Genomic DNA, 23639 nt, shown 5'->3' with positions numbered 1-23639 from the left:
TAGACAGTTTCAGGCATCTACTGAAATACGCTCGATTTAAGACTCTCATTGAAATTGAATGACAATTTTAGTGTCTTCCAAGCCGAGATATTTACAATCAACCACTAGGAAAATGAACGTGAATAGGCCAGTGAACATCTCTGCCTGTAGCCAAACGACCCTTGAAGCTTTCAGATTAATTACGTTTTGGAGCGTAAAGACCTAAAATCCAGCATTACATTATGTTGGGTCCCTGATCACCGTAATATGGCAGGAAAGAAAAAATGCGAATGAACTGTCACGTCACGGGACGGAGGAAGGAATACAGATTACATTTGATCCTATATCTACAATATACTCGTAAATTCTAATTTTCCGAACAATATAAAAGATGGAACTTTTCCTCTTTGCTTGCCAAATAGTATCTTGCTTTCAAGAGCAACCAAAGAAACTATTTCCTCTCCAGCCGATGTGTCCAAATGACGAATGTTGATCATCTACATGAAGAGACTACACATGATAATACCTCCTGGCGTGCTACCTGCCTGATGGAATGAACACATAATTATCCAGAATCCGCCGCCTAGCCAAATCTGAAAAGGCTACAGATACTATTGCTAAGAGATCCATTAAGCCATACCATCCAAAATCAACAGATTTACAGCAGTGTCCTACATCCACATTCGCCACAGATGTCAGATTTCGAAATATACTGCCTAGATTCACAAGGGTATAACTGCGGTACCTCTTGTCCAGCTTCCTCAAGTCATATCACACAATCGAAAAGGTTTGCCCTGGAGGTTCTGGAACAGGGTTTTTCTATTCATTCGTTCACATTTTTAATCCCTCTAAACATCTAGTCATTCATTATGTTAGAAGGCATAATCTGGCTCACCAAAAACTTTGTATCGCTGTAAATACGACCACAAGAAGTAAACTCGGGAAACATTACCAAACCTGCACTTCAGCCACCATTCAAGAAACACACTGCACTTCAGCCAAAATGTTGTACATTTGTGAGAGAGGTACACGAAGAAGTTGTGCAGCACAGACCTTATTGGATCTTGACGTACGTTTGGAAGATATTTTACGTTGCGCACTTTAGTTGGTGCCGGCAGGATTTTTTTGGTCTTTTGGGCCATGGTCTCAGGAAGTATGGGCATGCGCCCGAAAAAAAGTTAGCGGTACTACTTTTTTTCGGGCGCATGCCCATAATAGGAACGAATGAAAACGTTCCGAGACACGTCCTTAAACTGAACTTTTGCGAACATTTTTGAAAATGTTGTGGGATGTAACTGAAGGAGTGGACCCTATAGTCCGTGTTCGAACCTTATCTATGTCTGCAAGAAATATTACAATGTACAAAGTCGGTTAATCCCTTTGACAGTTATAGTGCGCACAATTTTAGGGAAACATTTTGAACTACTGTGGAGGAGATACCTGAAGGAGTTGATAGATATGGCTCGTCTTAGAACGTAATATATTTGGACAAAAAATATTACGAAATGAACAATTTTGAACAAGTCGATTAATCCGTTCAAGAGTTATCGACTCCAAATTGTCTGAAACGGATTTCATCAAAACATTCTTGGGGTCTATAACCATTATTTCGATAAGACACATTTTGATCGTATTAGCCTAAAGGCTGAGGGTATACAAATAATGCAATGCAATAATTTTTTACATTCGATTAACTTTTCGCGATATTAATGTATAAAAAGAAAAAATCCTATTATAATTCTTCCATCTTCCTGATTTTTTTAAAAAAAAAAATAATTAAATTATAAATTATTGCATACCGGAGTCTGAAAACAGGAATGTAGAGCTGTTAAAAATGGATGATTGGCCGCCAATGCCAATATACGTTTCTCCGTCATGGTGCAATCAACATCGTCATCCTGTATAATGGCATCCTTTTTCAATACTTTGATGGCATAGATTTCATCGGTACCCTTCTTTTCGGCCAACATTACTTTACCAAACGAACCTTTGCCCAGGACCTTGATGAAATTGAAATCTTGCAAACATGTTTTGCCTGGACGCGAGTCATAGCAGCGATTCGAGCTAGTCATGCCCATTTCACCGCCACTGCTACCGCCACTGACATTTGTGGCACCCGAACTGCTAGAGGATGTGGTCTGATGTGACATTGTTGAACTACGAGTGGTAGTTGAAATGCAATCACTGTCGCCGTGAATACTTGCACCAAAGTTATCCTCGCCACCGGGTTGACTTAAATACTAAAAGAAAAATAAGAACAATAAAACAAAACAAAATTAGAACATAGTTCTTAATATATGAGAAACATTGGTCAACATTTACCTTTGATCGTCTAGGCTGGGCCTGCTTATCAGGCGATATACCCAGTGAGCTAAGGATTTCAGCCATTTGTTTTGTATTAATACCACATGTATTTGCCACATTCTTTTGGCAACGTTTGTGCACGTTCATGTTGCACACCTGACACTGTAGACCCTGTTTGATCAGACCGTACAACAGTGAACCACAGTGATCACAAAATGTAAAACGTTTGTAATTGTGAACGACAAAAAGATGCGGCACATTGACATTAAAACGTTGTCCAGCTGGTCCAGGTTCCAAATTGTTTTGCTAATTTGAGAGAAGAAAAAAAAACGGGAATTAAAATATTATACAATTTGGTTTATTTCCAAGACTTACCTCTTCCCGCATACCAGGACATTTTGTAACCACGGAACGATGACATCTCTTATGTACAACACAAGTGCAGACTAAAAAATGTATTTTTAAATATTAAAATTTTATTTATTAAAAAAAATTGGTAAAACATAAAAATATTGAATTTTGTATTTAAGTGTGCAAATATGCGAGTGTGTCAAAATATGCATGTTTTGTTATTGTTTTTGGAAAATTAGTAAGCGATGCGGGAATTATTTCATTAATAGTTAGAAAAATACATAGACGATTATCGAAGTTTAACAAAAAAATGGTACATATCAATGGATCATAACCTTCACGAACATCTAATTAAAATACAGTCGAACTTCTCTATAACGAATAATTTTCTGTAACGGATTGTCTTATAGGCCAAATATATGAATTTTCACACAAAATAGTCTCTTTATAATGAAGTTTATCTATAACATATAAAAAAAAGCTACGTTATAGAAAAGTTTGATTGTAAATAAAAATATAAAAACAAAACAATTAACAGTATGACGGTGTTATGTTAACCCATTACGATTGCTGAGAGAACGCACGAATACATAACCTATGAGTACATATATGATAGGATATCTTGTCACAATCACCAGATTGCAATATAAATACATATTACCATAATGTAGGTAAGAAAGGTTGGCTAGTTTAAGAATATCTATTAAGACAAGACACAAAAATGTTTTAATAAATGAAGACAAAGAAAATTCCAAATACTTAATTAACAATGTGATTATCATCTTTAAAGATAACATTATCGTTATTTGTACTTGAGGAATTAATTCTACTTGCAACTTTCAAAAATCGAAAAAAAAAACGTTTTATGTATTGACTCTAGGTAATCTAAACCAAGGCAAATTACACTACCTGTAGTGCGATTCTCTAACTCATTTTTTGAGTTATCGACAAAAATCGGTAAAATTAAAACGCAAAATTATGACTGAAAAGTTCAAATAAAACTTGACAGCACTCTTGCTATCGGTAGAACTTTACGTCTACTTTTTATTCGTAGCTAACTTACCGAAGAACATCGTTAATTACCGAATTTATAAGCATTTTAATTTTACCGATATTTGCCGGTAACTCAAAAAATGAGTTAGAGAATCGCAGTACTGTTCAATTTGCCTTGGTTTTGATCGACAAATTTTGAATATGTTATGTCAAAATTTCTTTATGTTGTTGGGGAAAATACAACAAAAATATTGTTTACAAAGGAAATTGACACTTCATATTCGAAAAGCTTGTGTAACACCACTACCTGCCTTGATCGGAACAAAATTACTTTTTTGTGTGTTTGAGGGTGAAATCAGAACATTAATCGTGTTTTTCTTGAAATGGCAATTTAGGAATCGGTGTTTATTCTAGACCGAGAACGAATGGTCCCATGTACTCCATCATCATTTATTTTTGTGGGCTTATTAAGACAAATGTTTTCTTTAAATTATGAGATTTGAGCAAATGTTGACCGATTTATGGCCAAGAACGGAACATTTTGTACCTTAAAATCGATATATTAATACAATGATAATCTCCTATTTTTTAAAGGATTTTGTTATTACATGTTTATTGTTAGCCGTAAGCGTATTATAACCGTATTCTTTTTCCAAAGTACTGTCACGATCCATACAACAGGTCATCCTGAAAAATTAACTTTTGTTAAATATTTTGCCAAATAACATTTTATTATTGATCTTTTTGTGCCCTCCACCATAATATGGAGGTTATTATTAAATTTGTCATTTAGTTTGTAACACATCCAAGCATTCGTCGTAGACCCTATAAAGCATATATGTACATATATTCTTGATCAGCCTGTCTGTTGAAATCAAGATACAGTTCGTAATATTTAAGATACAGTTTTTTATAACTTGGTATAGAAGTTTCCGTTACTCCTAGGATGTTTGGTTTTGAAAATGGGCTATATCCGTTCCCGTTTTGATATAGCTTCCATAGAACGGTACCACCTGATTTTCGGAATTTTTAAAGGGTTTAGCCTCATTATCACAACGAAATGGCTGAAGTTTGGTACTTAGTCCTCGTTGGGGGTATACAACTATTCCCCAGAAATTTGTCGGTACAGGTTCACGTCTTCATATAACCCCCACAGAACGGTACTCCTCCCGATTTTCGGTATTTTGAAGATTGTGGCCTCAATATTCCTCCGAAATGACTGAAATTTGGTATTAAGTTCTACAACTTTTCATCTGATATTTATCAGTATAGGTCCACCTTTTGATATTGCCCCCATAGAACGGTACCTCCCCATTTTCGATATCTTGAAGGTTGTTGTCTCTGTATTCCACCGAAACGGCTGAAATTTAGTATTTAGTCTTCGTTGGGGGTATATAACTTTCACCAGAAATTTGTCCACATCTTCAAAAAAAGAAATTGAATGCCTTTTGAAAATTTTCATCATTTTTCACGATGTGGATTATCGCGGCAAGAGTGTATCGATCAAATTAAATATTTGAAAGGCAATGAAACTTCATTCTATAGCACTCTGAAAAACTGGTTTAACAAATTTAATCGTGGTCGACGATCGCTCAAAAACGATGGTCGTGTGGGTCGTTCAAAAACGGCCGTTGTGCCAGAAAAAATATAAACCGTGCGTGAACGGATAATGCAAGATCACTATGTTATATACCGTGAGATAGAGGTATCCTTGGGGATTTCTTAGATAACCTTCGATATTGCGTGAACACCTGATGGCAAAAATGGGTTTTGCTCGATGGATCCCGTGTCGATCGGTGGAAGAAATTTCGACCAAAATCGGGTGATGACTTTAAATGGGATGTATCTATTTATATTTAAACTCCTACCTACCAATTTACAGCTATATCGGCTGGATAATGTGGCTAAAACCTTTACAATTTCTAAAAATCGAGAGGCACCGTTCTATGGGGGCTATATATAATGGTCTATATAAATATTGCGAGCTGTATCTTGACATACAATGTGAGATATTCATGGCCTGCCTTGGTGACTTAATAATACTATAAAGTATACAAAATAAGCAATTTTTATAAAGTCAAGTGTGAGTCTTCTATATTTTGCAAGGTATATTTACGATAAATGTAGCAAAAACTGTTTAGATCGAGCACACGGAATTTCTAAACAAACTCAATTTTAAAAAACAAACAAAAATATTTTTGTTGATCAAGGATAACGAAAATCTGATTAAAAATTCTAAACTAGGGCCCAGAGCTACATATATATCAGAAACAAAAGCTGATGGAGCTTTTTCTACTGCTTCCGGATTTGAAAATAACTCGCCAATTTGAGAAAGAATGCAAAAAAATTCAGATGAAACAGCTAACTTTTTCATTTTGTTTGGTAACATGCCAAATTTTCAAAATAGATTAAGAAAGGAGTTAATGAATACAACGCTCACCAACATTGACGGTTCTGAGGTAAAGAGTTGTAGCTATAGTGAGTCCATGGAGGGAGTAAATAAAACTATTCAAGGATCCAAAATCCATAGGATGTATAAAGAGGGGCGACGGTTCGTCGACTAACTTTGAACTAGAAATTCTGTATCTAATATCAGGGGTTAACTTTCCCGGTTTGATGATGACCTGCAAACAGCAAGCCATATTTAATCCCGCACTGAAGGAGATGATCAGCTGATAGATAAATTAACTAACCTTCAAACAAGCATTTCAATGGGCGATTTAAAATTTTCAGAATTACAAATACCGGCTCCAGATGGCGGAGATGCCAACTGTTCCGAGGTAAAAATCGCTACAGACAAATTGTTAAAAACCAAATCTCTACTGACTAAGACCAAAAAACACTACAAAAATTTGTAAAAACTGAAGAAATGATCAATTGTTACACAGAAAGAGAGAAATATAAAAATCGCACATACATGTTTTTACCCACTTCTTCAATAAAATATCCAGGCTTTTCTATATTATTGAACACGATCTGCCAACTAAATGTATGGATATTTCATTCGCGGCATAGACTAATAAATGTATAGACGAAGGATTACTCAATTTTTCCGCGGTCAAGTCACTAAAACCGGAAAACTCAAAAAAGTTGGAAGACGATTTTTGGGGAATATTACCATTTTTTCTTGGATATTTTTATCTGAGAATATAGTTCCCATCAAAAACTAACCCTTTGCAGTATTTTGCAGGAAAAAATATTTATTACCTTTCATTTTTTGGGATTTTATATTGAGTTTCTTGGTCACCACACTCGAAACATACTCGTTGAGAGCATTCCGTCGTATATATATGCATTAGTCTATGCTCGCGGCACAATATATTCTTTTTTGTTTGATTTAAAATTGATGACAATAAACAATGTTGCGTAAAAATCGCTACAGTCGCTACCTTAAACTGCCAAAATCGCTACTGTAGCGATTTAAAATAAAAAATCGCTACAACTCGTAACCAGTGATTTTTGTACGTCAAAAATCACCACAAGTAGTGGGAAAACCACCAACTTGGCATCCCTGCCGGATGGTATAATACCAGATAAAGTAGTCTTCTTTACTTTCAACTAAAGATGGAAAGGTTATTGGATCTTGAAATTAGGGCACAGGTAGATTCCAAAAAGATCAGTAGATCTCACCACACGTACATCATAGGAAAGTCAGTAAAAACAGGATTAGGCACGTTGATAAGAATATGGGAAATTCAAACTTTACAACTTACAATAATGCAAAGATTGAATCCATCCATATTGCTCTCAGCAACACAGGAATTTTCTCCATCCTAGTGGAATGGATTGATGAGATTCTGAAAAGGAGGAATATAAATTCGCGCATGGAGGAGAGTTCCGTGAGAAAAACTGTACAGTTAACATAGGTATGTATATTGCTTATACCTAGACAGTCGATTGACATGGAAAAGTAATACAGAGTAGCGGACGAATAAAGGTGTTATTGCCTGTACTCCTGCAAGAACTCCAATGGAAAAAGTTTAGGACTCAGACCACAAGTCACACTGGCTGTATGTAACCGTGGTTCCCTCATCTTAATCTATGGTGGGCTTGTCTGACGGCAAACACTTGGGAATAAGAGACTAATGACCAAACTATCAAATGTTCAAAAGGACTGGATCAATTCTTATTGCCGGAGCAATCAAAAGCATTACAACCTGTAAATATCCTGGTCCAGCTTCAGGCTGTGAAAACGGCGTTTAAGTCATGAGATTCAGGATCGCGGCTGGTTTTACGTTTCGGATTGAAGTGCGCTTGAATTTGGCGGCAGTAGTTGCATAAGCGATCATATGCCCACCCCTTTCAGTAGTGCGATTCTCATTTTTTTGAGTTACCGACAAAAATCAGTAACATTAAAACGCAAAATTATGAATGAAAAGTTGAAATAAAAGTTCACAGCACTGGTCGCTAACTTACCGAATAATATTGTTAATTACCGAAATTGTAAAAATGAGTTATAGAATCGCACTACCGCATTGGGCAAAAATAAAAAAAATTAATGTCAAAATTTTGGTACAACATCTGGCAATACTGACAGCTATGACATGGACCTTTTTAAAAATATATTAGTTTTTGTTTCATTCGAACGCGATCTTCTTAAGAATAGCTTCAAAAGTTGGAAAATTTAACTAATATTTTTTGTTGTGAGTATAACCCATATTTTAAGTGCAAGTAAATAAATTCAAAATATCGCGAAACTAATACGTATAGCCAAATATTATAGTGGATTTTTAAGGAGGAGGTAATAGCTTAATTTTCATTAACAAGTTGTGTTTAAGCTTGTTGTGGAATTCTAGTTAGCTGCACATTTTCTTAGTGTATTTTGTAATGCCATTTCGATCATATACTTAAATTTTACCTAAGGTTTTAGTCATGATGCCCACCAGTGCCCACCTCGGGAATAGTTTTCCAAAGTAGGTCATGGGTTTAAGATTATTCAGTATTAAAATCAGCTGCCATCTAGTGCCAGACTATAAATGGTGGGTCACTGACTAAAGCTGCCCTAGAATAGGGGTTCTATGGATATATTAGCGTATAACTCTGTTATCTGACCACGTACATTAACATAATTGGCATCAGTGGCAAGATGAAGAAATCTTCTTCAAAATTTGTCTTACGTTAGCGGTACATGCCTTCCGGGAAGCACGCTATAAGATCTATATTAAAAATTTTACCAATTTTCAGACAAAAATGTTGATTTTTTTAATCCGCTAAATTGGTTGGATTTTATGTTGTTTTGGAGATTGTTTTGTTTCCCAAAGCCTATTTTTGCATCATATAATCGGGACCTTTGTTCATGTCATTTTGTATTAGCAGCATAAAACAATTCTTACCGTATACCCCCTCCAGAGGGGAAAGGGGGGAGAATGTTACGCTCGTGGTTTCTTAAAACACTTTTCGCAGCATCACAAAGCTGTAACCGGCGCATTGGCTTGATTTTTACACTCTAAATATTTTTGGCCACGTTCTCCATACAAGTGGATCCACTGTGTACCGGTTCGACTTATGTTCAGTAATTTTTCAAGCAGGGACGTTCAATGAACGCAAACAAACAAAACGATTTCCGTACCAATCACACAAAGTCACAAACTTTTCAGTTTCTTAAAACAAAACCTCAATCTTTTCAAACGATTTCTGAAATGTACTTCGGCTATGCTATGCCGAGTTGTTTCATTCACCAGCGGAACAAAAAGAATTTTTGGCAAACATTTGCTGTGCGAAATGATCAATGACAGCCACACACACATTTCATTGCTTAACAACCCTTTAAGCAACGCCAACATGCTTGGAACATACTACGGTGGATGTTTTATCAACCACCAAACGAATCATTTAAATGTGTTTTGAACTTTTTCGTTTTCTATCTGTTGTTGTGAAATTGAGAATTTTCGCTATTCGTTTTGTTCGCACTCACGAATGTAAACAAAACGAAACTAAACAGCGAGTTCGGTCAACGTGGGTTATGTTTCGTTTTGAAAGCGAAAAAGAGCATATTACGGAAACTCCTTCCTTTTTATCCTCAATTCAACAAACAATAATCATAGAACATTCTCATCATCATCATCGTCAAATCTATCCAGGATAAACTTAATGGACCAAAGGTCTACGAGTATAAGCATCCTCTGTTGCACCATTCATGAATTCGGCGTTCGAAAAGAACAACAATGTTAACAAATATCGTAAATTATGTATTTTATTGGATAGCATCAATCATAACAATGTTGGGAAGATTTCTGTTAGCCATATGAGCGGAAACGCTAGTGGAAAATCTTGTGGTTTATAAAATTTTACTATCTGTTACTAACACTTTCATTAATTCCCTTCTTTTAGGTCTCTTTATGTTTTTACGGAATAAATAAATTTGTTTATTAATAAAATTATGACTACTGCAAAAAATAATATAACAACAACAAAAACATTCCACATTTATCTTGACAAAAATAAATATTGCGAACGGGTAGCGCAGCTGAAGATTGTTAACTATTTACATGTGACTATGATAAGAAAATAAAAAAAGAGCGATGCTAAAGTTGAAATTGCGTTAGGGCAAAACACTTGGTATGGAGGTTGGTGATGTTAAAATTCAAATACGTAAGCAAGATTAAAGAAAAAACGTGAACCATAAACATAGATATTTCTTATGATATTTCTAGAGTATTGAATGGGTCAAAAATCTGTTTCGATCTGATTGTTTGGGAAAATTTATGTTGCTACTTGCAGCTGTGGAAGTGACATTTTCAAATGTACGTACTGGAAATTATATTAGATTAATTGAAGAACTTAAGCGAAATAACTTTTCGTCTCCGGCAGACATATTTGCGTAAAGATCTCTCTTCTGTGGGACGTCTCCTCTCTTATGGGACGTCGCACAGAAGAGAGATGTTAAGGCTAATAAGTCTGCCGGAGACGAAAAGTTTCAAACCACGCGGATAACAGAAGCCTACTATATTAAACTTTAACATCTACTTGCGTGAAACACTCCTTGTCCTGATTTAATGGAAGCGAAATGCTATTGAATCACCCGCACCTGCAAACCCTTGCAAAATCTGTGTTCGAGTACCAAAGGACACCAACTTGAAATCGGTGATACGATCAGAAATGTATTAATGTTACTGAAAACAAGAAGAAGAAGAAGTATCTGTCGGCAAAGCCAGTATAGCAAGTCCATACTTCCTGAGAAAATAGCTCGAAAGGTGTAAAAAACCCCTATGACAACATGTGTAGTAGTTGGAGAGCACGATAACATCCGAACGAATCAACCGATTTGGACCAAAATGTGTTTTTCGCAATATTTTGTTCAAACTTAGATCAAGTTCGAAAATGGGTCATATCGTTCCAATGCTTCAGGTCCCTCCCCCACAAAAGTTCAAAACTTTTCGCTAAAATGCCGCGCATGATAACTCTCAAAGGCAGCAACCGATTTGGTTCACACTTTGCACATCGTAATAACTACTAGATATAGATCAGGTTTGAATATGGACTATATCGGCACACTCTTTCGGGTACCTCCCACATAAAATTTCGGAAAATTGCAGTTTAAGACCTTTGATTTTTGCAACAACTTGTACGCACTGCCCCCATTACGACGGTACAAGTTTTTTAAGTGGCAAGTCCATAATACACCCTAAGAAAATAGCCCGAAAGCTTTAAAATAACCTTTACGGACACCATATATAGATGCAGATGAGCACGAAAACTTCCAAACTGGACCCTGGGTTGTTCCAAACTTAGCATATCGTAATATTTCTGCAAAACTTAAACAAAGTTCGAAGTTGGTACTTAATCTGTCCACTCCTAACGGTGATACTCGCGATATCCCATAAACGGAGCAACTCATTGGGGCCAAACTAAAATATTGAACTTTTGTGAGGAGAGTACCCAAATATGTTTTCCAATATAGATCTTCTTGGAACTTGATGTGGTCTTGGAAGAAATTTTGCGATGTGCAAAGTTTCGGCCAAATCTAATACTCAAATTTTCGTGCTCATCAGTCATTTGAGTTGGAGCCGGTAGAATTATTTAGAGCTATTGGTACATTATCTCAGAAAGTATGGACCTGCCCGACGAAAAAAATGTACTATCGTGAACCTGTTGCAAAAAATGTCATGCCGTTCCGACAAATGCCTCAAAACTGCACTTGTGCCAAAAATTTTGAAAATTTGTGTGGGAGGTACTCGAAGGAGTCGATCGATATAGTCAATATTCGAAGCTCATCCATGTCTGAAAGAAATATACGATGTGCAAAGTTTTGACCAAATCGGTTATAGCGAAAATGGTTGAACTTTTGTGGGGGAGGTACCCTGAGGAGTGCGATATGACCCTTCTTTGAACTTGATCTACGTTTGGACAAAATATTACGACAATCCAATTTTTCACCGAATCGGTTTATCCGTTCGAGAGTTATCGTCCGCTCCAGCGAGGCAGACGGACGCACGGACATGGCCAAATCGACTCCAAATTATCTGAAACGGATTTCGTCCAAACTTGGGGTCTGAAACCATTACTTCGACTAGGCACAATTTCATCGTATACAGAGATGGTCTGTCTGCAATTATGACGTATCTGACATACATTTCTGACGTATATTACATACGTCGGAGACGTCGTAAACCTAGCCAAACAAACCAGGTTTTTGACAGAATAAACAAACGAATTTTATAACCTAAAAATCGATGTTTTCTCATAATAATGGAACTCGTTTTATTATATATATTTTTTTGAGATCCTATTTTATTAGAAAACAGGCATAAAAAGATTTCACTCTAAAATGTACATATTATATAAATTTTATTATATGGGCACTATACATATGTTTTTTATTACTTTACCCCCAAATTCTTTGAATCATAGGTAAAGTAGTGGTAGTGTTCGGAATATATTGTAGATGGCGTGCTAAGTGCGTAATCCAATTTATTGTTCAATTATTTCAGTTATTTTAAAAATTAAAATATTAATAAAATATTAATATTAATAAAGTGAAAAATATGGTGGCAACATACATTTTTTGAGGTTTATGACGTTTACTACTTCTTATACGTTTTCTACGGGTAAATGACGTTTTCGACGTTTACAACTTTCTTACCGTCGAAAACCTAAAAAATCGTCATACAGACCATCTCTGATCGTATATAACCGTATATAATCCATGGAAAGTAACCCGGAAGGTCTCTAAGATGATGCAAAGTTATAAAGACGTGGACGCGAAGACATGAACTGACTAGACTAAAAGATCCATAGCAAGAAGACTCCATTCACTATGCGTAGTCATTCGTTCAATGCTTTATGACTACTTTGTCAACAGTAGAAGAACATAAGCGGAAAAAAGTGGCTAGACCATCTGCAGTAATGCACCATTAGTAAAGGATTAACTAAATTGTGGGCAACGATTAAATCCGGGAAAGAAGGGTGATATACGGCTGTTACCTTTAACGGCGTGATAGTAACAGATCCGAAAAGATGCGCGGCAGTTTATAGAGCACCTCGAGAGTGATAGGATAAAAAGAGATGTTGCAGACGTCATCCGAAAAGCGAAATCATCCAAAGCGTTGGGCCCACATGGAATGTTAATGGTATTGCTTAACCAGCTGGATGAACCCGGAGTTGAGTGTTTAAAAAGTGTCCTTAATCTATCGTTCGCCACCCATATTGTACCAGAAGCCTGGTACCGTCAACCATGTCAAGCTGTTCGGGGATACAGAGAAGACTACCCCTCCAGCCGTGTTTGAAACATTGGATAATACACTATATGTATGAACGCTAGTCACTTCTGGAATTCAAAAACAAGAAGTCGCCCGAGGTGAAGCAGGGAGATCCCCAACGCGGGATGATATCTACCTTTCTAAAATTCCAGTACCCCCAGAGTGTATAGAGATCGTAATTTATGCGGATGGTTGTACGATCTTGATCTCAGGTCCTATCGTCGATGATATGTTAAATATCTACATAGCCCGCCGTTTTTCCATCTAATGCCTCTAAATTTACTGTCACAATGTTCACCACTTGAACGACTGAAAATATGCATCCACTGAACATATTGGTCGATGGTGTCCTGATTAGGTTGAGAATAGGGGCGATAAAAAATCGCCACATGTCCGTGTGGACATGTACGTATAAACCAGAGTAAGCATGTTGTGCACTCTAACTTTGTACGTCTGGAGGACGTTATTATTTAGGTTATCTTGTTAAGACTTCCCCCACCCAGGAACGTCAGGAGAAATGAATAAATCGTCGCCTTTAAAACTTTAATAAGTTAAAAATGTCACAAGCCTCTCTGAGCATTTCAATATCAAAAGGCGTGACAATGAGATCTACTGAATCTTTTGCTTTACGCAGATAACATCTAACGAGTAACGGATCAAACTTTGAGAAAGGGTCTGCCAGGGAATGTACAGGTTGAAACCTAAAATCTGCACTAATAAAGGTAGAACTTAGCTGCAACATTATTTTTGTTGCTAAATTACTGACATATTTCGATAATTAAGGATGTTATAAACACTCTATAAATGGATGTATAAATAGGAGCTCCAAATGGCGAAAATTGTCTAGCAACAACAACATCTAATATGCCTGAGGATGTTAATTTAACCAGTTAACGAAACGATCGTCGCATAGCGGTAGATGTGTGTGTAGGACATCGCTAGATATCAATTTTTCAATGTAATCTCCCTAGGTCATATAGCTCGATTAATTAAAATTAAATTAATTAACCTCACAAATAATGGCCTTCGCCCTAAAAAAGGCAAAACTTATAAACACTAGAGTTGGGCAATCTCGTTCAATTGAACGATCCGGATCACTGTCCCCGTTCAAAGACGAATGAGTAGCATCATAAAAACCAACGTGTGAAATGAAGTATACGCAGTTTTTCAAAGAAATTACCGGTGTCCATTGAACGAGTTAGTGATCCGGATCTTTCAATTGAACGAGATTGCCCAACTGTAATAAACACTTTAATTTATCCGGTTTTTGTCGGTAACCAAACAAATGGGTTACAGAAATCCACCATTTCAATTAAAATAAGATAATTCTATTTGTAATTCATTTTATGCCATTTGAAATTCCAGTTCTATTTCATTTGCAATTCAAATTGTGCAAATACGTCTATTTGAAATTCGAATCGTTTCATTAGTTAGTTTTTTTTAGTATTTTCAATATACAGTCGAGCTTCTCCACAAGGAACGAACGTAACGAATAATTTTCTATAAGAAATTATTTAATAAAACAAAAATATAAATTCTCACACAAAATATTATTTTTATAACGAATTTTCTCTATAACGTACTACGTGTTCGTCCATTGTGCCCAGCAGCTACGTTATAGAGAAGTTCGCAATATTTTTGACAAATTACAAAGAAAACAGATACAAATAGACACATACATACATCAAATGGGGGAAGAAATCAAATTTACAATAAGCTATGGAAACAACATTTAAAGCAGAAAGCCTTACAACTAGCAGATAATTTAACATTTGTTAAGAAAGAGTTCATCAAGAATTTTGTTTTTGAAAAATTTCGATTAAATAATCAAGTTGGATCGTCACTTGTGCTTTTATGTTGGATATTTAAAGCAGAGGGCAGAGTTTGGTAAAGACAAACAACGATGGCACAACATAGAACCAAATAATTTTGTATTTAGGGTTCCTAATGGAACTAATGGACCCCCCCCCCCCACCATTCGATAGCTGTCGACATAGGAATGTTTTTCACTCCCTAAGAACACACTGTATTGTAAAAGTCTAAAAAAAATTGGAGTCACTTTAAGCACAAGCTCAAAACAAGCTTTAAAGCCACACGACATAACCAAATGGGCTTAAGCTTTTGTTTCTCACCAATTTTATCGTCATATCATTACATACATACAGTTGTGTTCAAAATAATAGGAGTGCCCATACACACCGAGTGAATGGTCAAATAAACATATTTACACTTCTCTATTTTGGCCAAATTTGTACTTGTTTAACATTGTTAACATCCAAACTGTTAATTCATTAACAGAAATGTGGCAATTTGTTTTAAATTATTTACTGTTTACATCAACATTATAAATCGCCTTCAAATTTTTTGTTCAAAAAAATAGGAGTGTGGAAGAAAAAGAACAATAAAAATATTTTTATTTGAGTTTAGGACCAAACTTGTCAATATTTTAGTTGTTAGCGAATTTAATAGATTTGAAAGCTGTTTGAAAACAAGAAAGGATATTGTCCTTGCAGCTATTTTCCCATAATTTGAGCATTTATTGGGAAATCGATGGATTTTATAAACAAAACCTTTATTGATTGTAGTTGTTTAACACTCTAGCTGTTACCTCGAACAATACATAATGATTGGTTCCCCATAAATTTGTGTATTTTGATCCTTGAGCGAAGTTTTAACCAGTTTCCATTAGACCTTTATGTAAGGATCGACCAAAAAAGCGTATCTATAATGCATTAATTCCTCGACCAAATAATATTTTGAGGCGCTTAGCATCTTAACTACACTCAGAACAATTATTTTGTCTATATTTGAAAAATTGGATGATTGGCATATGATATGAGCAATTTTTCTAGACGCTTTGTTAAAAAGCTAATTTTAAGGAAATACTTCTGAAGTTGCCCTACGAATATGTTTATTAGGTTTTGCGTCGTGTAAAACACAATTTTCTATGAGAACTAATCTAAATTAAGTACTTTTGAACGAAATACGTGAATTTATGTAGAAAAATATAGTACGGTGTATGCCAACCATAGAGTAGTCAAAGCCGGATTATCACATACTGTGTAAAAACAATTTCAACCGTTCACGCTTTAAAAAAATTTTGGAATAGAAGTGAAATTGATTGTGTACATAAAGCTAACATCCTGAGGGCCTCATAATTTTATTTGGTCGAGGAATAAATGACTTATAAAAGCGCTGTTTTGGCCGATCCTTTCATAAAGGATTAATGAAAACTTGCTGAAATTTGGTTCATGGTTCAAAATACACCAATTTATGGGATACCAATCATTATGTTTTGTTTGAGGTAACAGTCAGAGTGTTAAACAACTCTAATCAATAAAGGTTTTGTTTATAAAATCCACTGAATTCCCCAATAAGTGCTTAATTTATTGGAAAAGTCGCCAGAAGGACAATAGCCTGTTTTTTTGGATACTACGAAAGGACTTTTGTTTTCAAAAAATTCAAATATATTGTATTTAGTACTATCAACTAAAATATTTACAGTTTTGGTCGTAAATTCAACTAAAAATATTTTTATTGTCCTTTTTCTTCCACACTCCTATTTTTTTGAACAAAAAATTTTAAGACGATTTATAATGTTGGTGTAAACAGTAATTAATTTAATACAAATTGCCACATTTCTGTTAATGAAATAACAGTTGGAATGTCAACAATGTTAACCAAATACAAAATAACCCAAAATGGAGAAGTTTAACCATGTTTTTTTGGACCATTCTCTTTGTGTATGGGCACTCCCACAGTTTATACAGTTGGCCATTCAGCCCAAACTAGTTAGCCCTGACTATTTAGTTTGCTGTCAAATACATAAAATACAAAGGAAATCAAATCACAATAATGAACAATCTATTATGTTTGTTGTCAAATGTTGTTAACAGAACTCTGAATGGCCAACTGTATAAACTGTGGGCACTCCTATTATTTTGAACGCAACTGTATATATAATTTTATATCATATATAGCTTTATTCCATATATCATATCAAGTGAAAGTGGTTTGTGCGGGACCTTTTTCAATATTTAAATGGAATAAAAGTTATTTTAGTTATTAATAGGCAAAGGGTCATTCATTCGTACAACAAGAAATAATTTTCTGAGAGTTTTTTTTAAATTCATAGTATTTTTTCAAAAAAAAAAAAAAATCAAAGTGGTTTGTGCGTGACTTTTTTAAAAATTAAATGGAATAAACGTTATTTTTGGCAATAATAGGCAAAAGTTCATTCATTCTTGCTACAGGAAATCGTTTTTGAAAAAAAGTCAAAAAGTCATAACCCTAATATACACTTTCATACGGGCAAAATGTGCCTCATCGAAATAATCGGGCATGTTCTGGAATTTACCGTGCATCCATTTCACATCACACATGCAGTTCCCTTGTGAAAGTAATGGCGTTTCTGTATTTAACGTGAAAATAACTTTCGAAAGCTTTGTTTAGAGTGTGTTGCTGAAACGCTTTACGTGCGAACATATCACTTGGACGGGTGAGGTGTATGCCAGATCAAGCCCGAATGATTTTAGACACTATGTATGATTGGACGAAATCCGTTTCAGACAATTTGGAGTCGATTTAGCAATGTTCGTCCGTCTGTCTGGCTATAGCGCACGATATCTTTGAACAGATGAGCCGATTTGGTCCAAAATTTGGCCTGCGTAATATTTTGTCCAAACTTAGTTTAAGTTCGAAGATGAGTTCGAAAATGTTCGGAAAATTTGTACGCACGATAACTCATGGAGGGAGTAACCGGATCGGTCCACTCTTTGCACATCGTTTGGAATTTCTACCCGATATAGACGAGGTTCCAAAAAAAAAACTTCGGAAAAGCTCAGTTTAGGACCTGCTCTTGAATCGCTTTGATTTTTGTTGTAACAACTTGTATTCGCTGCCTCCATTACAACGGTACAAGTTTCATCAGGGGCAATTCCATACTGCTTGAGAAATTAGCCCGAAAGGTGCAAAAAATCCCCTATGCCACCATGTGTAGTGGCTGGAGCGCACGATAACTCTCGAACGGATCAGCCGGTTCGGTCCAAAATTTGGCCTTCGTAATATTTTGTCTGAACATAGTTTAAGTCCGAGGATGAGCCATATCGGTCCATTCCTTTAGGTACATCCCAAAAGTTCGAAACTTTTCAAAAATTTGTACGCACCATTGTCCATACTTTGCACATCGTGAAATTTCTACCAGACATAGAGGAGGTTCCAATATGGACTCTATCGCTCCACCCCTTCGGGTTCCTCCACACAAAATTGCGGAAAAGTTCAATTTAGGACCTACTTTTGAATAGCTTTGATGTTTGTTGTAACAACTTGTATTCGCTGCCTCCATTACAACGGTACAAGTTCCATCAGGGGCAAATCCATACTTCCTCAGAAATTAGCACGGAGCGCACGATAACTCTCGAACTGATCAGCCGATTCGGTCCAAAATGTGGCCTTCGTAATATTTTGTCAGAACTTAGTTTAAGTCCGAGGATGAGCCATATCGATCCAAAGTTCAAAACTTTTCGTAAAAATGGTACGCACGATAACTTTCGAAGGCATTAACCGACCGTTAACCGGAGCAACCACCCAAACTTTGGATCTCCTAATATTGTGTCCAAATGTAGTTTTACTTCAGATATTGGTCTACTCCTTCGGGTACCACAAAAGTTCAACATTTGTATTTAAGCGCAGTTTAGGACCTGTTCGAAAATCCTTTGGAAAATCATACCGATGCTACTTCTTGTGGTCCAGTTTAAGCGATATTATGTTTTTCGTGGGCAAGTCCATCCTTCCTGACATAGAGGTCCACAACCTCTATGTTATACTGTGACCAACAGAAATCACTGGTGGGCACAATATTTATCAAAAGTAAAGACTTCCTAAATTAGATCCAAAATTGACTCCGCAACACTTTTTGAGCTTCAAACCAAATATATTTTTTGTCGGCAAGTTCATACCTCAAAAAACGCCACAAAATCTGCGTAGTTTCAACTCACACAGGCTGAGGGTATATCTCCGCCGGCAAAACCGACTGATACTTTTTTTACTTGTTTCCTACAGGCCCCATATAACAGTACCACCCTATTTCATTTATTTTGATGTTTTTGTGTACATTTCACTGTGACACAAATTGGAACTCAAGATCTGTGTGGTGGAAAGTTCCTTTTTGAGATGATAGCCCTTGGTGAGTATATTAAAAATCCAAAAGTAATTTTTCGCCATAAGTCAAGTTTCTGAGTTATGGCGTGATGAATTTATTGATTGTTCCACTATTATGCTTGAGAAAAGAGCTTTATACGAGGGCTGAACGAAAACTATCTGACCTAACAATGAAAACGCGAATATTTACTATCAAAAACGATTTAATTGATTTCTTAGGTAGTATCCAGCATGATTTATACACTTTTTCGTGTGCTCTAACCTATTGGCGAAGCACTTTTTTCCACTCCGATTGAGACACCTCCAAAACATGGTTTTTGAACGCTTTTACAACATCTTCAGGCAACAAAAATCGTTGACCACGCCTTATTTTCTTGATGTGCTGGAATCAAATGAAGTCATTGGATCCCCAGTCAGGGCTGTACCACGGATGACCCATCAATTCCACGTTTTGTCCGGTCAAACAGGCGCTGGTTTGAACCGATGTGTGAGAGCCCACATTGCCATGGTGCAGAATGATTTGTCTTCTCTTAATCGTTTTTCGAATTTCTCAGGAGACAAATAAATTGTAGTTTACCACTCAAAAGTAACCGTCCTACATTTCTAAAGCCGTATAGTCGCCAAACGGTCAGTATTGCCCGAAGAAACAGGCGACCATTTGCTTCGAAGTGCTTCTTACATGAACAAGTTTCGTTGGATTTGTCTCGCTTTCGAAGATCTAAACGGTCGATTCCTGCTTTGTTTCAGGCTGCTAAGCATAGATCCTAGATTCGTTATCTGTGACGATCTTATAAACGTCGTTTGAAGCACCGCGATCGATTTTATGCTCAATTTCTTTGAACCAATTCACAGGAGCCTTTTTTTGAGCGATTGTCCAATTTTGCTGGATCTAACGAGAAAAATCCATTTTTGTGGCCAGGTGTTTATGCAATATCAAATGTTAGTTGGTGGAAGAAATGCCCAAGGATGCCTCTATCTTATTTAACATGGCGATCTCGCATTATCCGTTCATGCACGCAATATTTTTTTCTGGCACAACGACCGATTTTGGGCGACCCTCACGACCTTCATTTTTTGGCGAGTGCCGAGCATGAGATTACATGTCTTCAATCGAATAAAATGGAGATTCCTTTTGTAGAATATTTCGTTCTTGCAACTCAATTCCTTGCATGTCCTTTTCGTCCTTATTTTATTGAACCTTAGTAAAAGTACCACAAAATGGGATTTTTTAACATCCAAATATTCTACGAAAATGTCGATCAGAAGATTTTAGGTACGGTTCTCGAAGACAACTAATCGATATTTTCACGTTTTCATTGTCCTTTTTGACTTTTAGCTGGTCCTTGTTGTGAAATAAACTTTATGTATAAAGTATTGGTTTTGTAGATATCTGGCGTACATCTGAAATATTTAGCACTAATAGATATCGTTATGTTGAACACATTAATAAAAAAATTTCTTGGATCGAAGATCCTGTTATTTACATTTTGGAACAGAATATTTTGAAAACAAAACAGAGTTTGGAACCGTTTTTAAGTAACCAATTGAGCTTATATGTATATCATTAGAAAGCTTATAGAAATGGTAATCACATGAAATTAATTCAATGATTAAAATTTTTCTTGTTTCGGTTCTTGTACAAAAAACCCGTTTTTAGGAAAAAATATCACTACGCGTAAATATGAAGATCATAGATTGAATGGTGAAAAATTTCAGATGTACGCCAGATATCTACATAACCAATACTTTATGCATAAAGTTTATTTCAGAACAAGGACCGGGTAAAAGTCAAAAAGTACAATGAAAACGTGCAAATACAGATTAGTTGTCTTTGAGAACCGTACACCTAAAATCAACATTTTTGTAGAATGTTTGGATGTTAAATAATATCATCTTGTGATACTACGATTTAATAAAATAAGGACGAAAAGGGCATGCAAGGAATCGAGTTACAAGGACAAATTTTCTACAAAACGAATCTCCATTCGATTCGACTGAAAACATGTCATCTCATAACCAAGCTAGAATAACGCCAAACAGAGATATAAAGCTCTTATCTTAATCAAAATAGGGGGACAATTTTTCCGCTCAAATTGAGTGTAATTTGGCATTTGGGGATCCCAGTAGTAGGAAATCCTCTGACATAGGTTCAGGTTTTGGTGCTGCCTCCACAAAACGACCGTACCACCCGATTTCAAGTATTTTGAAGTTTTTATCTGAGAACCTCAAATGTCTAATTACAGCTAGTTCGGTTAAAATTGTAGCTAAAATCCTCAAAATACCGAAAATCGGGAGGTACCTTTATATGTGGGCTATACAAAAACATGGTCCTATGTTGATGATTTTTGGTGGAGAACTTTCGTGATCATAAAGAACCTTAAATGTCAAATTACAACTAGATCGGTTAAAAATTGTAGCTAAAATCCTCAAAAATACCGAAAATCGGGAGGTGCCATTATATGGGGGCTATACCAAAACGTGTACCGATATAGCCCATCATCCAACAGCACCTGCCTGCAAACAAATGACGCGTCTTCCCAAAGTTTCAGCTTCCTATCTGTATTTTTGTAGATGCTAGAGCGTTTACAACAGACGGACGGATCGACATGCAGAGATCGACTCAGAATTTTACACTGATCAAGAATATATATACTTGCGGTGCTCTTGAACCAACTTTAAATAAAAACCGCTTACACCTGGGAAGTTTTTCCGGATTCTGAAACTACGATGTTTTCATAGATGAGAAAAATCAAAAAAAAAAAAAAAAAAAAAAAAAAAATCTCCCGAGCGCTTTTTAAATAAATCGCGGTCAAAGTCCACATTTTTAGGATTTTTTTAGGGTTTCACGATTTTCCTGGGAAACCGCAAGCCTTGTCAAAATGGAACTCAAGAAAATGTTATAGCAGTGAAAATTCTCTACAAGATTGACCTTTATGATATTTTCGTAAGTTTTACCTATTTTGAGATATAGAAGTTCAAATTGGGTCAATGTATCAACTGTATCGCCTCCTTATAAAACAATGTCATGTACGGTGCGCCTTAACTAACTTTAAATAAAAAACCGCTTACACCTGGGAAGTTTTTTCCGGATTCTGAAACAGCAATGTTCAGAGAAGAGAAAAATCCAAAAGCAAGAAAAAATCGCTGAATGAATTTTTAAATAATTCGCGGTCAAAGTTGACAATTTTTGTTTTATTTTAGGTTTTCGCGATTTTGCTAGAAAACCGCAAGTCCTATCGAAATGGGACTAAAGAAACTGTTGTAGCTATGAAAAATCTCTAGAGGATTGACCGTTATGATTTGTTCCTAGGTTTTACCATTTTTGAAATATAGAAGTTCAGGTCACATTTTAGGTTTTCTTTGTTAGGTTTTCATAATTTGCTTGTAAGCGGTAAGTCTTATCGAAATGGGACTGGAGAAAATCTTATAGCTGTGAAAATTCTGTACAAGATTGGCTTTCGTCATTTTTTCCTACGTTGTACCATTTTTGAGATATATAAGTTTAAGTTGGGAAATTGCAGTCATGACTTTGTTTTATAAGGAGACGATACAGTCAGTGAAGTGTTCTAATTTAAACTTCTACATCTCAAAAATGGTAAAACCTACGAAAATATCATAAAGGACAATCTTGTAGAGAAATTTCACTGCTATGGCTTGCGGTTTCGTGAATCGTGAAAACCTAAAACTGTGAACTTTGACCGCGATTTATTTAAAAAGTGCTCCGGCGATTGGATTTTTCTCATCTATGAACATTGAGAATCTGCAAAAACTTCACAGATGTAAGCACCGTCCATTTAAAGTTGGATAAGGCGCACGGTGTGCTATGAGAGAAGTCTCCCTCGTCCCTTCGAGAATGTTGTGGCAAAATCCGTAATGTAATCTGAGGCGTGACCTTCAGCTACAATTGTACCCGAAGCAGGAGACTTATGGAAAAAATATTACGAAAAACCAAATCGGTAACTCCCTTCGAGGGATATCGTGCGCGTTATTATTGAAAAAATTTGAACTTTAGTGAGGACGAAATACTGCGAGGTGTAAAGTTTGGACCAAATTGGTTTAAGCAATTGTGAGGTTGCACCAGATTGACATGCTAAATCGATCCAAATTATATGAAGCGGATTTCAATCAAATTGCATAACCCCTCGTGTGCCTAAA

The 23639-nt window shown here is 36.0% G+C and overlaps 1 protein-coding gene across 21 annotated transcripts in view; it reads right to left on the bottom strand.

The window, feature by feature from the left end:
- The window catches only part of Pkc98E (Protein kinase C), a 94112-nt gene that overhangs the window by 5813 nt on the left and 64660 nt on the right, over window positions 1-23639 (bottom strand). For all 21 annotated transcript variants that reach the window (XM_073985736.1, XM_073985770.1, XM_073985829.1 and 18 more), the window contains 3 exons: window positions 2659-2729; window positions 2302-2589; window positions 1779-2219 (listed from right to left, as the gene is read on the bottom strand). In XM_073985736.1, coding sequence (XP_073841837.1) covers window positions 1779-2219; window positions 2302-2589; window positions 2659-2729 — 800 coding nt within the window. The remainder of the gene's footprint in view (window positions 1-1778; window positions 2220-2301; window positions 2590-2658; window positions 2730-23639) is intronic.

Source organism: Musca autumnalis, unplaced genomic scaffold (assembly GCF_047663935.1).
Source record: "Musca autumnalis isolate F117 unplaced genomic scaffold, ASM4766393v1 scaffold_1, whole genome shotgun sequence".
NCBI classification, from domain to species: Eukaryota; Metazoa; Arthropoda; class Insecta; order Diptera; family Muscidae; genus Musca; species Musca autumnalis.
Note: the sequence above shows the minus strand (reverse complement) of the source record. Positions and strands in the feature narration are given on the sequence as shown.